We start from the raw sequence: 15,563 nt of genomic DNA on the forward strand, positions 1-15,563 counted from the left end.
GATAAACTAATAAATCTCGCGCTAATCGTCTCTGCCGGTTCATTTCTCAACTGCGAATGCAGATTAATAATGATGAGGCACGGCACAGTGTATCAATTACATTGTCGTTATCAACATCGTCAAGCTGATGTCGATGTTGCACGAGCTAATTAACGAATCCCCATGTTAGCAAGTTGTTACTGTCGAAAATCGAGATTGACTGGATTGTATTACTCGATAATAGATCACTTTGAAAGATTCTGATTAATAAATACGAGAATTAGACCATCGATATAGAATATTGACGAGATAGCACCGTTATTTCGATTGCATCATCGAGTAAAGTTCTATTCTACTAATGTTGTCTTTAATGATTAGCGAATAACAGAAATTGTCCATTAATTTTAATAGAAAACATCAAATTCATTGATAACGAGTATTTATCCTCGTTCGAAAAATTCAGCCGCTTTTAATTAATTTTTTGATTAATTTAAAAAATCGAGCCGTATAATTTATCAGAAAACAACTCGAGATGTTGTTCTTGGATATAATTATGTTAATGCGACACAAAAATCAGATTAGAATAAATAATAAATAAATTAATAAAAAATAGGAATAATATAGATAAGATTACGCATAAATAAATAAATAAATGAATAAATATAAAGTGTTTTAATTTTATGTTAAAGATTTTTGAAATTATATTCACTCGAATACAGGAAATTTCCGCATTTTACATTTAATTATCGCTTTTACCAAGGATCTTTTTAGTAATGCTTCCGGCTATACTAAATATTTTATGAAAGGCAGCATTAACCTATACGCCCCGGCATATTACTATTTGTGGCACGTTTCTGATAAAACTCACGATGGTATCGCGTTTCTCTGTTGCAGGTTATCCTTGTGCCTCACAGTCACACCGATCCGGGATGGCTGAAGACGTTCGAGCAGTATTTCCACAGTTCTACGAGGAGCATCCTAAATAACATGGTCTCGAAGCTGCAACAATGGCCGAACATGACCTTTATCTGGAGCGAGGTTTCGTTCTTATCACTATGGTGGGACAGGTGAGTGCATTCTATGTGCATACGCGATCAAATGTTTTGCAATATTTACGAGTAAAAGAGAGGAAACACTTCAAATACTTCATGTCAGAAAATGCATCGAAACATTTTCTTCAAATCATAATATATTTACATAAAACGAGCATTTCATCCTTTTTTATGTTTAAATATTGAGGGCTAATATGATAATAATAATAATACAGCTAATATATATATATACATAATAAATAGTTAAGTATAGATTATAGAAAGTAGAGATGCACCGGATCGTAAAATTACCGGATATCCGGACAGAATGTAACATCGGATATCCGATTGGATATCCGCGAAGGAAATTTCCTCGAGTCAAATATCCGACATTTTCCGGATATCCGACTAGATTCCGAGAAAGTGTCTTAAAAAAAAAGCATATAGAGAAAAAGATCATAATTTTGCAACAATGTATAATTGATATTATAGCATTATGAATATGCATACTTATGTCTAGAACATTATTTGTATGAGAAAAAAATCAACAATTTAACGATATCAAATTTTAATCTGATATATTCCCGGATACTAATAATATCCGGCTGTCCGGTCGGATAGTAAAAAAGTGCCGGATAATACCGGATACTTGTCCGATATCTGGTGCATTCCTAATAGAAAGAATAACGTAAATAATAATAAATTAGATGGTATTATAGAAAATAAATACAAATTAATGAAATTTTCAAACCGACACCGTGCAAATTTCCTCTAAAGCTAACAGAATTCCCAGAATTCACGACGTATAATTAATATTTCTCTTAAGGGGTGACTTATTAATACGAATATCGACTTCTGCATTTATAATTAAAGACAAACACCAGTGTATTTGTGTGCTAATCTACGGATTTTCTCGTAATTTCGTGAGCTTTTCCTGAAACTATAAAATGGAACTCTCAAATAAAGCGTTGTATAAACGAAAACTTATAGCCTCGAATAATTGTACATGTTTAGTAACGCAACGTTCATTGTCTATTTTCGAAATTCAAACTCGTGACACGATTGACGAGCTTCCTATCAACGATGTTCCACTCTTTTGAGAACGCTTCTATATATACTGACACTGGTTTCTACATTTCTATTCTAATTAAAGACAAACGTTTGTCCGTGCATTCGTGCGTTAAATAAACCGTTCGCACGCAAGCACCTCTCTCGGAAATGGATTGTTGTAAAATAGGCCGGGAGGGTGAGAGCGATCGTATCGGGAACTGGATGGTGGTGATTCTCGAGTCACTTGGCGCTTGGAAGAACGAAGCGGAAACCCGAGAACAACGGCGAGTAGCAGTTCTCTTCTTAACGAGCCGCGGAAAAGCCTTGGATGAAGTAGGGATGAAGAAGACGGAGAAATGTCACGAGTGGATTCCGAGAAAAGAGAGAGAAAGAGAGGGAAAGAGAACAGATAAAATGATAAGTTCCAGATGAGTTTCACTGGGGAGCTCGCTTTCATTACTCTCTTCCAGTTGTTAGAGACAGAATGTGAGAATCCTGCAGGTTTGCTCAAAAGTAATTTTTACTTGAAGGTTTAGTCATGCCGCTCGAATCGATATGATTTTATTGCATCATTGAGAAAAAATGGGAATGGAAACACGAATGCTTACGAATTGTCAGGTATATACAATCCCAATTGAAGAGCAATATCAGTGAAAAAACGATAAATAATTATAATATAGGGGAAAGTCGTATAGTACTGGTTAGTTTATAATATCGACCAAAGGTAATTTTTACTTATCCCATTAGATGATAGCGCTGTACGTGCACAAAAGGATGCGTCCTATTGTTTTATACATCATAATCCGTGTATTACTAAATCGTAGCGAATAGGACAGCTTTTGTTAACAGCGTGTGTTTTGGACAAAAATTATCTTTCAGAGCTGATCTCTTGTTTCTCAGGCAATTAAATAATTTTATCGCATTATATACACTATATTTAGTTTATCAGCTGTAAGAAAATAGCATTAATATGATCATTTTGTTTATAGAACGGTGCAAAATATCCAAAAATATCTCTTTCATTCCATTGGTCAATCTTACAGGTTGGCCGATGGAATGAAAGATGAGATATTTTAAACTCTTAGGCCGATGTTTTATGTCGGTTTTAAAGTCTTTTAATTGGCTGTAGGACAGAGAGATCCGAGAACCTCTCTGTCTGCAGCCAATCAAAGGGCTTCAAAAAACCTTATTGTACCTTATTGATACATGAAATATTGGCCTTAAACTGTAACGTTCAAAGAATCATGTGTATAATGTATATTCACGTACACACATGCATACATACGTACATACGTGTGATTTTTTACAACGTTACAGTTTACAAGGAAAACATTATATACATATAATTTTATACGTAAGAGATACATGTAAATCTGAATAATTTACAAAGACTTTTAAAATTTTAATGACTTTTCGCTATATCTTTAGTCATTTTCACCTAAAAATCTACTGAATTTATTGCTAGCCAATACTACACAATAATTTTTCCTCAACCTTAAATTCTAACCTTTTCCTTTTTACCTCGCTTTTTGGTAATTATCAGCTCTATAAAGTTAGCAGGACCGAATCAGCAGAATCAAATCGGACTTATCAGAATTTTTAATACTCAGAAATTTTGTACTAAAATGTACCATTAATGATAATTTTGTACCATTTCGAAAAAAGTCGTGACGGTGCTAGTTTAATATTAAGCTGGCAGGACCAATTTAAAATTTAAAAAAAGAAGAAAAATAATATCAGAAATCAATACGATTGAATTTGTACTATTTTGTACTGCCAAAAACAATTCTATATCATGTGTCATCTTCAAGAAAACAGTGGCGCTGCTAATTTAAAATTTAAGCTGGCAGGACCATAAAAAAAAACAACACAAGGACAAAAATTAACACAACTGAATTTGTACTAATTTGTACCATTGAAAATAAGTTAATATTTTCTCATTAAATGTTTTCTCCTTAAATGACTTTATTAGTATATATAATATTTACAATCTATGAGGTATTCCACGTCAAACCGAGCACCTTTGAAACATCGTCATTTTATTTTTTTTTAAGAATTGGAAAGAATAAGGGCACTAGGAGTCAGGCGCAGAAGACGTCGCGCAAATAATACACCTATGAAGCGTGAAACTTCTTTATTCACTAAACGCGCTTACATGTTTCGGCTCACTTTTGAGCCTTTTTCAGAACAAACACAAACTAACATATATGAACTAAAAGTTATCCTGTCATGGTGAGCTCCCTTACATCGAGAATTTAAATGCCAGAATTAAACAAACACAAAAAAAAAGAAAGGGAAAAAAGGAAAATGAAAAAAAAGGAAATGTTGAAAACATCGATTAGAGAACATAGAAACTAATTCATCAAAAATCTTTAAGAATATTAATTAATTATCCCGAAAATAAGGACGCTCACCACGATTACAAAGTACCATATCGCACACAAACATTACCATGAATAATTAAAAAACCGGTTTCTGATATGTTGGACAGTCGATATCAGACACAGTGAGTCACTTTTTAGTTATTAGCTAGTATTTTTCGAGATAACAAATGGAAAGATCCAACATTAAAACGTTAGTCAATTCCAAGAAAATGAAAGTTACAAAATGATCAGAAATCTCGCCAGAAGGACTCATTACTGTGTACGAACGACACCGACTGACAAGACTCGAGCTTTTATAGTTTATCTATAATCGGGAGATAGGCCTTCGAAAGTCCCTCCATATCCGTCTGCAGGTTGAGTCCATGCATTTGTCTCCTGATAAATATCATCTCCCAAATCAATCTCTTCCTGTAGTCTGTATTATTTGCGCGACGTCTTCTGCGCCTGACTCTTAGTGCCCTTGTTCTTTCCAATTTTTTGATTTATAAGGAGTCTTGATTAGGTTGATTTGTTATACGAATTTTCTTTTAATTTGCTAACCTTCTACAGATAAAAACATGAGACATGTGTTTCGCAAAAAAAATGTGACATCTTTTTTTGTGTATTGATGCAAGTTAGTAAGTTGCAGAAATTCATAAAAAACGTCGCTCATGAGAACATTCAAATTATTATATCGTCGAAACCATTAGTCGTACAAAAGAATGCAAGAGTTCGATTTTAAAGATCGTAAATTGTTCTATGGATAGGTTATTTTTAATTTACCATTTTCCATTTGTTTACAATTTTTATCAATATTTTTCATCATTGACTCACCAATTAAAAAATTTTGTAAAAATATTATCATATTCCCATTTCAATTATGAAGCAACCCCCAAAATTTCAAAATAGAACTCGAATTGACTGTATAGTTAAAAAATTTGAGTTTCATTTTGAAATTTTGGGGGTTGCTTCATAATTAAAATGGGAATATGATGATATTTTTACAAAATTTTTTAATTGATGAGTCAATGATGAAAAATATTGATAAAAATTGTAAACAAATGGAAAATGGTTTATATGAAAATGATAAATTAAAAATAACCCATTCACATAGAACAATTTATGATCTTTAAAATCGATCTCTTGCATTTTTTTGTATGACTAATATGGTTTCGACGATATAATAATTTAAATGTTCGCACGAGCGACGTTTTTTATGAATTTCTGCAACTTACTAACTTGCGTCAATACACTGTGGATGTCCATTAAGGAGGCCTGATTCGAAGCTTTGTGGTCGGCCGCAGCGTTTCGTCCTGGTCCCACACTACTAGACTCATCAATAAGGCGATGTAGTGTGGGACTTGCCTTAGACGCCTGGAATAAATCCAGAACGATGTTTCTATTTAAAGGGAATTCGTGTGGCTGCGGTGCTTACGCGAACCGAGTGAGTCCTGTGGACCTCTAGTGGCGAGTCGCCACAACACAAAAAAAAATGTCACATTTTTTTCGCGAAACACGTGTCTCATATTTTTATCTGTAGAAGGTTAGCAAATTAAAAAAAAAATAAAATAACGATGTTTCAAAGGTGTCCGGTTTGACGTGGAATACCTCATAGATTGTAAGTATTATATATATACTAATAAAGTCATTTAAGGAGAAAACATGTAAAATATTAACTTATTTTTAATGGTACAAATTAGTACAAATTCAGTTGTGCTTATTTTTGCCCTTGTATTGTTTTTTTATGGTCCTGCCAGCTTAATCTTAAATTAATAGCGCCACTGTTTCCTTGGAAATGACACATAATATAGAATTGCTTTTGGTAGTACAAAATAATATAAATTTAATCGTATTGATTTCTAATATTATTGTTCTTCTTTTCTTTTATTTTGAATTGGTCCTACTAACTTAATGTTAAGCTAGCACCGCCACAATTTTTTTCGAAATGGCACAAGATACAAAATTACCATTAATGGTACATTTTAGTACAAAATGAGTACTAAAAATTCCGATAACTCCGATTTGATTCTGCTGATTTAGTTCTGCTAGTTTTATAGAGCTCTAATTATCAATCTTTGTATCCAATTTTGGGTAAAATAATTTTCGTTCTTTTATTAAATCTATATATATATATTTGAATTATAAATAAAAATGTATTTTTTATTTTCATCAAGTCTAGCTCAAATTATTTTACAAAAACATAGAGCGGCCGGTATTATACAACTTCTCCCTACATATACATTCGATTGAAAGCCTTAAGATACAGTCAGTGGTACAAGAGTATTATCAACAGTTCTGTGAAAGAATATATTAAAAATTAAAGTTATATTTTAAAAGTACATTACATTCACTAAAATCCATTTACTTATTATGTTGTGCAATCACTATTTTCATTAATTATAACTTGTCATCATGCTTTTCATGAGACATGCTTTTTACGAGATTTTCATAAACGTAAAAATGACGTCGATCGATGGATTTGCATTCCCAATATCCGGACGCAAATCCGATTAAAAATATCTCGTCAATCATGAAAATAAAGCTTTGAGAAACATGAATATTTATTTTAAAAGAATTATCTTGGCACACATTCAGAAGATTTGAAGGTTTTAATTCGGAACTCTATCTGAAAATCACGACAAGATATAATCAATAATAAATGGTGATTAGATATCGTACTATGTATTTTAGTGCCTGTAATGTATACTAATAATATTTAAGATATAACTTTAATTTTTAATATACTTGTTTTTTTTTTTTTAAAGAACTGCTGATTTTGCTCTCATACCATTGACTATTAAAATACATATAAAACATTCATACATTTGAAATGTTTTTCTAAATGGCCCTATACTTTTATATCCCGTTGGAGTTTACAGTATATTTTTTATTTTATTTTTTATTTTATTTTTATATATTATATTTAATTTTTGTTAAATCAATATAATATAATACTTAATTAATAATTAAGATAATAAAAAATAATTATAAAATAGAATTATCTAAACAACTTGCGTAATTGATAAATATGTAATTTACAATCATTCTTTATATATAAACGTTTGTTAAAAATAATTATATTATAAATTTATTTACAATTTCTAGCATATTAAGTTCTCTTTAATAGATGCCTATTGAGCATTAAAATTTAATGGTAATGTTTATTTCAGTAATTTAGCTACGTTTTTAAATCCGAAAATTTCGGCGCATAGTTCAAATGACTACAAACATAGTATATATGCATATAGTATATACAAATTCACATTGAATTATTTAAGCATTAAAAAGATTTAGCTTCGATCGTTATGGCCATTTTCTATTTCCTATTTGTTGAGTTTAAAAATAATTACATTCTTTTTTCTAAGATTATTGAATACTCTGCGCATATTTATTTTTAAAGATCTTTTATCATATTTGATTTATTTTAATAAATTACAATCTAAATAGACAGACAATTTCTTTTAATACTTAAAATTTAGTAAAATTATGTTTTTTATCGCAAGATTTAAAAAAATGAGATAATTTATAGTAGAATAATCATGTTTTATTCTATATTTTATTTCGAAATATTCGTCGTTAAAATTTTGTATAAACCAATCAGGCTGATTGCACCGACATGCACTGAAACCCTAAGAACGTAAAACGCTAGGAAATTGTATCGACATCTGACGCATAAAAAATGTATTGCATCGGTGGCGGTGCAGTTTAAACAGATCCACGTCGAGGAAAGCTCATCTTCAAAATGCCCCAGTTTGGCCTGGGCGTAACCACCTTAGCTTTAGCGACCTTAAACCAACCTACTAGCCACCTGGGAAAACAGAATGAGAGAGAGAGAGAGAGAGAGAGAGAGAGACATATAGTAGGTGGAATCCGTGGCGGCTTTATGGCCGACATAAACGACGTAATGTGGAAACCACCTTCGAATAGGGAAGGATATGTAGGTCGTACATAACACTCGGACGCACAAATCACGTAAATCCTAGCTGGCTGAAATGCGACGGCGGTAGCGATAAATATGATTTGCAACCGAATTGCATGATAGCTAGTATAAAACAAACGCGAGTCAGGACAAGTCACGCGAGAATGATTCAATTCGACGTTGATCTAAAGTCGAACTGGAATTAATCATTTATGGTGGAGAACGATTATCTGTATAAAATACAAATCGATTTTATGCGCACATAATCTTCATTTTTTGTTCATTACTGAATTTAGAGTCGATTTTTCAAGCCAAAATTTAAATACAATATATTTTTGTACGTTTTTAAAATTTTATGTTAAATTATTAAACATTTGATATTACATTATTTCCTTACGTTCTTTTTTTTTCTCTACAGATAAATTCTTTAAAACTTGAAAGATATTCTTTCATCTAATCTTTGGAAAAAGTTCAATTCTATTTTTTGTTTTAAATTCGAGTTCATTTTCTCTTATCATAAGAAGTTTTATCTTCATTTTCAGTGCTCACCCGACGAAGAAGATGGTCATAAAAAGATTAGTCAAGGACGGTCGACTGGAAATGACCACCGGAGGCTGGGTCATGACTGACGAAGCGACTTCTCACATTTATGCTATGCTAGACCAACTCATTGAAGGTAAGTAAAAGTAACTTATATTCTCATTTCAGAACATCAAATTAGAAATTAGAAATATTTGCTGTAAAGTATTTAGTTACAACGTTTAATTTAACTGCTAAATCTATAGAGAAAACTCTATCGAATAAACTTATAATTATTAATAGAAAAAATGGATTGGTATTAAATTTTAAAATTTTCTTTAGAAAATATTTTAATTTATATATCAAACTAATATTAATTTACATATCGATTGATTCTGTTACTCAACTTATTTTTCGGTGAAAAATTCTAGCAAAATAATCATGTAGGACGCTGTAGCTGATTATTATAGAATGTCAAAACTGTTTGCCGCGTTGTTTATCATGCTTGAGTTTCCTATATAATTGTTTTAATATTCCAATAAAATTATTTTCAGATCTGCATCTATCTAAATTTTTATTTTATCGAAATACTTCAGCAAAATCGCTCTTTTTGTGTAATATTAATTTTATTTTTCTCAATCATTATACCGGGTATATATTACTATATAATAGAAATTATCAAATCCAATACTAGAATCTTGATATTAGGATAATCGTAATATTAATGTAACATGAGAATTACCAGAATACAAGCGTAAAATGTACATAAAACTCGTTGAACTCCGAATCGCGAAAAAAAAGGGATCCATAAAAACGAACGGAAACGCGAAGGATACAAGTTGATGAAAAAGAATATTCTCTTCCTTCCGACGCTATAAAAATCAATCGACGCGTTTTAAAACTCTATCGACAACCAAAAGGACGTCGGAATTCCGGCAACCGGTAGATAGCTAGGTAGGATATCTCTGGCTGTCGTTTGCTAGCCAAGTGTCGATCGGCAGGAAGCAATAAGGATCTCCACCGATGCACTGCGCGAAAGGGAGAAAATTCGAGTGGATGGAAAGGATTTCTCTCGTCCTGCCACGCGGCGGGACTATGACGAGAAGAGGGAGAGAGGAAAGAGTAATAAGGCGGCGCGCGGCGGGTGCAAGCAGGTTTCTCAACGGAAAATTGCTCTCCGCCACGTCGTCGTCGTCGTCGTCGTCTTCTTCTTCTTCTTCTTCTTCTTCTTCTTCTTCTTCTTCTTCGTCGTCCTCTCGCAGCCGTCTGATTACGATCTCCTCCTCCTCTTACTCCTCCTCAACCTTCTCCTCTTTCTCGCAATGAAGAGAAAAGGATCCTTCTCGCTCTCACTCGGTTTAATGTTACCACGAAAGATTTTACCGCCCTCGTGGAAATTTCAGTCGGCGTTGATTACCTTTCCACGGGAAACGCTCTCGCGTGCTGTATCGTCGGGATATCACGAGGCAGAACAGTTTCCCTTACACAGGGGGAAGGGATGATAATAACTATTATCGTACGTATGTCGCATAGCTGCGGTAGGATTATTGCTAATGTTTGCTAGGTATACCATGGGCACTAGGTGTGCCTGTTCTGCGAACATAGCGTAGTTGGGTCAGGCGTACCATGACCTGGTGCAACGTGGAATACGGTGGTCGTCTTGTGGAGTATTCACGTCGGAAGCTTAATATAAAAAAAAAAGCTGTAAAAGCGTTGAGAAAAAAGAACAGCTCGGAAAGAATTACTTTCGTGCGATTATTAAAAAGCGTGTCTCAAGCGTAAAGGAGGGACTTATTATTAATTTAATTTCATATCTCTTAATTAGAAACTATAGTGGAAATTAATTTCTCTGCAGTGAATTATGCGCATAAAACATAAACATCGTCTCTTGTTAACGTTATTGATTATAGAAAATGTTTTCAAATAAAAAGATATTTTTTTTAATTATGTTTTTTTGAAGATAGTTGTTGAATTTTTTCTAAAAAAAAAAGCAATTATTTTTAATGTATGATAATCTAATTTACGTTTATATTCATAAAGCTTACGTGAAAAGGACAGTTTTGCTGGAAAATCTAAAAAATTAGTTAAATCTAAGAATAATATTTTGTTGGACTATCAAAATAATTAAATGAGAATCGCTGTATGATGTACCTCAAACTGATTACTAGAATGTCAAAACTTTTCGCAGCATTCCTCATCATGCTTGAGATTCTTACTAATTATTTTGATGGTTCAACAAAATTATTTTCAAATCTAACTACATTTTTAGATACTTCAGCACAAAATTGTTCTTTTCGTGTAAAATATGAATGTAGGAATGATAATTAGATACTCAATTTTATCAATTCTTATTAAGGTAGTTGACCCATTAATCGTCAGAGTACCAGTTGATATTTTTATTGGTTCCAACAAGGTATTTACAATGTTGTGTTACATTATGAAACTTGTAAGTATATGAATTCACTATAGATTAAATCGAATATGTGCAGCAACCGAGTCGATGCGTGATTTTGACCAAATGCTTCATTGTGAGGTTAAGAGACACCATTTGACATCTCGTGTAATTTGGAATATTTGGCAACTTGCATGAGATAAATTGAGCGTCAAATTATACTTAAATCAAGATCGCAGTTTTACCTACACCATCACAAATTATTGTTTCGTACAAATTTCATATTTTTTTTTACGTGACGAGCACGGGTTCATCGAAGCACGTAGTCGTTCGAGTAATCGCCACACCTGTCGATTACTGAGACTAGGTGACCCGAAAAAATTCTTGTAAATAAAATAATAATTTTATCCAAAATCCAAATAGAAAAATCAGAACCGTAATTGTTATTATCTAGAGATTTTACGGACCAGTAATCGTCATAGGCATAGTCGAGTTAATAAATAGATATGCAAACAAATAAAGAATGTCGATCACTGGATCATTTCTATGTCGATAACTGAGTACGTCAGAGATGGACACTACTCGAATAAAAACTACTTAAGTATTTACAATTCTTTTCTGTTGAAATAGTTATTAACAGTTTTATTGAAAATTTATAATAATGATAGTTCTCTAAAACAATAGTCAAAATTATCTTTATTTCTTTGTAAAAAAATAAATGAATTTTATATATTCACTTACACACAGCGATTATTCGTAATTTGATCCAAAAAGTACTTTAAGTGGATTGCTATTCAAATGCCTATTCTTAGTTTCTAATTTTTAATTGTTATACTTTTTTCTAAGAAAGAAAAAAATATAATAATACTGATGGAATGCCAACAGTATGCATTAGAGGCCATACGTATGCTCCAACATCTTAATAGTATAATAATACTATCACACTCTAATAAGTGATATATACGTGCAATTATAATTTATATGTAACACGACAGTAGGTATAAAAATTTTAGATTGACATTTTTATTCGTAACAAAAAAATGATTTAAAATAACTTAAAATCACAATCATTCACTTCTCAATCTGAACGATATAAATTTGTAAAGTCAAGCGTTTTTTGGTTAAAGTGACGATTAGTGGGCCAACTACCTTATAGCAATTTTATCAATTTATGATATTTTAACTTATCGCAGCTCATTTTCCTTTCATAACGAACCTCCTTTTTTGGAAATGATTTTATTTTTGGAAATAATTTCATATACATACGATAATGGTGATAAATATAACTTTACGATAAACGTTGGAAAATATTTCGTACAATTTTATGAAACAACATGACCATTTCGGTAATATTTAATTGTCACTCTTTTCGCATATCATATTCCCGATGTTTCAGGAAACAAATATTGTCACCGCATATCTCTTGCCTCGGAATGATCCGGAGCCGCCGCATCGCGCGCATGCACGCGACGTACTAGACACGGCCGGCCCGGCGGCGGGCGTGCGACGCGAACGGCGAAATTTCCGCGAGCAACGTACGATCATTAACAGCGGACGAAGGGGCGCGACGACAAAACGTACACCATGTTATGACCTGTCGTCGCGCGGTTTCCACACGCGCGTAACGCGTGTACAAGTGAGAGGAACGAGAGTCCTCCAACACGCCTGCCGCGCCTGCTCTCGCCCAAATAATGCTCTCTCTCTCTCTCTCTCTCTCTCTCTCTCTCTCTCTCTCTCTCTCTCTCTCTCTCTCTCTCTCTGTGTCCGCGCGTCTGCACGAAATAATTGTCGTCGTGCGGATCTAACAGCTTGTTTTTGCACGGACGACATATTCATTGCCGGCACAAAAACCGAATCTCCTATTGTGTGCGGTACGCAACGACGCGACGGCGGTCCTCTTTTCCGCGTATACGCTAATATATCCGGGCTTTGTGTGGTCCGCTGTTAAATAGTCCTCCTCGTATAACGAAGAACGCGAACATTTCCTTTTATCTCCATATTAAACACGTGGTCTAACGCGAAATTTTTCATAACAAATATGAGCGCTTTTTGTGCTTGGCGAACCAGAATGTGTTATCTTTGAGCTATTGCTCCTCATTTATTCGTTCGTATTTGCAAAATGTATATATCCTGCAAATATTGCAACACAATGAAATAGATATAATATAATAAAAAATATTCATATATCGTAGATTATTAAATTTATTTAAAAAAATTAATAACTCGTGTTTTTTTCCCTATTTTAATGCATTATTTAATCTTCTTGTCAATACCCAGATTGATATTTATGATCAGTTATTGCGAAACACATCAATAACATTCAAAGATTCTTTATTATACAGTGACGTTACCGTCACATTCGCCGCTTTTGGACTAGTGTTTTGAAGATCGATAACTCTCTTACCGAATTGAAAAAATGTACTAAATTTTAATAAATATATTTGTTTAAATAGTGTACTAACTAAACGTGTTTACTTATAGTAAATATTTACTCAATAAAAAAAATTAACTTGTATCAAATAAATATTCTTGTACCAAATAAATATATATATGTTTATATTTAGTAAAAATACTTAATATACTATTCAAACAAATACAGGATTTCGAATTTTTTTTCAGTATTTTGCGAAACTGTTATCCTTTTTTTAGCACTCTTTCTAAAAAAAAAAAGATCATCAAATGTAACTCATCTGTAGGAATTTTTTTTTTGAAACCAGAAAAAAATGAATGCACGCATTTAAAAAAAGTGGATGAAAATTTTGAGCGGTTAATCGGAGATTTTTTCCGTCGGTCGGCCGGAGAGAAAGAGAGGACCACAGAAATCGTTTAAAAAACCGGAATCTCCGGCTGAAAATTGAAGAGGTGACGTTTGTAGAATTAACTAAGACCAAAGATGATAAATGCATAGAGCACGAATTATGCAACGTTGAATGTCGCGACGCGGGGGAACGCGCGTCGGTCTCTCAATGGTGATTTTGCGGGCGTGCGAACATTTGCGATTTTGCCGTGGCACCGTGGTATTAAATTGAAATAATGGCGCTCAGGTGTATTAACTCCTAATTATTAGGCCACTGAATATGTATAGCGCGACGCGCGTTCGCGCCTAGAACGTTAAATTGCCAAGTTCGGCGCGACTGCCGTTAACAACTGTCGCACTAAACTGCTGCTGCACTGGATATCCGATATATTGCAGGTGCACGCGTGTATTTTCAGGGGGGTGCATTACACCAATGACCGCCGCATCGACGCAAATATTCCGGGCCGGGGCGATATTCGCGATTGCGTAAACGGAATCCCCCACGCTGTAAACACGAAAGTCCGGCGTCGACTATCGTCGATTTGCCGCGAATGTGCATAAACCGTGCATAAATTGCGTGCATTAATCGTCGAAAACGCAAACAAACGACGCTCGTGCGCGCGATTACGATTAACGTATTAACATTACTACCGCTTTTAAATCGTAGATTAATAACCACGAACATTTCCTCGAACTTGAGAGATTTTTCGATAATGCGTTATTTTTTTATTTGGATTTTGTTTCAACATTATAATTACAAACACTGTCGATATTTGTAGTCTCGCCGAAAATTTGTTTCGGAAATTGAAAGAATGAAAAATTCATGTAGTGTACGAATAACAACACGTAACAATAACGTGTAACAATAGCGTATCGAATAACTCTTTATTAAAAATATGGTTTAAAATATGATCAAAACATTTCTTCGAAAAATCAAGAATTAAAATTAGAAAAAAAACGTAAATTTATTATTAGAATAACAATCAATAATAAGATTTTTTTATTCGGACCGACAAAAATTAAACACTATAAGTATAAGCGTATTCAGGCCTATAGCGATCAAAGCTAGATCTTTTTTGCCTAAATAATTCCCGGTGAATTATCTATATCCTGTATATGATATATGTGCATGTACAATGTAGGCCTGAATATGCTTATACTTAGTGTATAATAACAATGTTATATCTAATAATGTAAAATAAAATATAAAACAATATTATTAAATAGTTAGAAATGAAAAGTTGATGTGAGATGTATGAACGTATAACAATATTCGCGAGTATTCCGCTTTGGAAAAAAATGCAGCTTAAAATATGAAATGTCAAGAACGTTTTTGGTTTTTCAAAAACCAAAAATTAAAATTGTATAATTAGGAAAAATTTTTTTAACATTATTTTTTGTTATAAAATATAAAAATTTTATTTATAAAATAAACCTATTATGGTATATATTAAAAAATAAACTCATATTACATTTCTTATAAAATTATATTTATATATATATACATATACAT

General features: G+C 32.8%; 1 protein-coding gene across 3 annotated transcripts in view; it reads left to right on the top strand.

The window, feature by feature from the left end:
• alpha-Man-IIb (alpha-Mannosidase class II b) overlaps positions 1 to 15,563 on the top strand; it is a 239,758-nt gene that overhangs the window by 206,324 nt on the left and 17,871 nt on the right. For all 3 annotated transcript variants that reach the window (XM_018511524.1, XM_018511525.1, XM_018511521.1), the window contains exons 4-5: positions 874 to 1,046; positions 8,885 to 9,018. In XM_018511524.1, the coding sequence (XP_018367026.1) occupies positions 874 to 1,046; positions 8,885 to 9,018 (307 nt within the window). The remainder of the gene's footprint in view (positions 1 to 873; positions 1,047 to 8,884; positions 9,019 to 15,563) is intronic.

This window comes from Trachymyrmex cornetzi, unplaced genomic scaffold (genome assembly GCF_001594075.2).
Source record: "Trachymyrmex cornetzi isolate Tcor2-1 unplaced genomic scaffold, Tcor1.1 scaffold376, whole genome shotgun sequence".
NCBI classification, from domain to species: domain Eukaryota; kingdom Metazoa; phylum Arthropoda; class Insecta; order Hymenoptera; family Formicidae; genus Trachymyrmex; species Trachymyrmex cornetzi.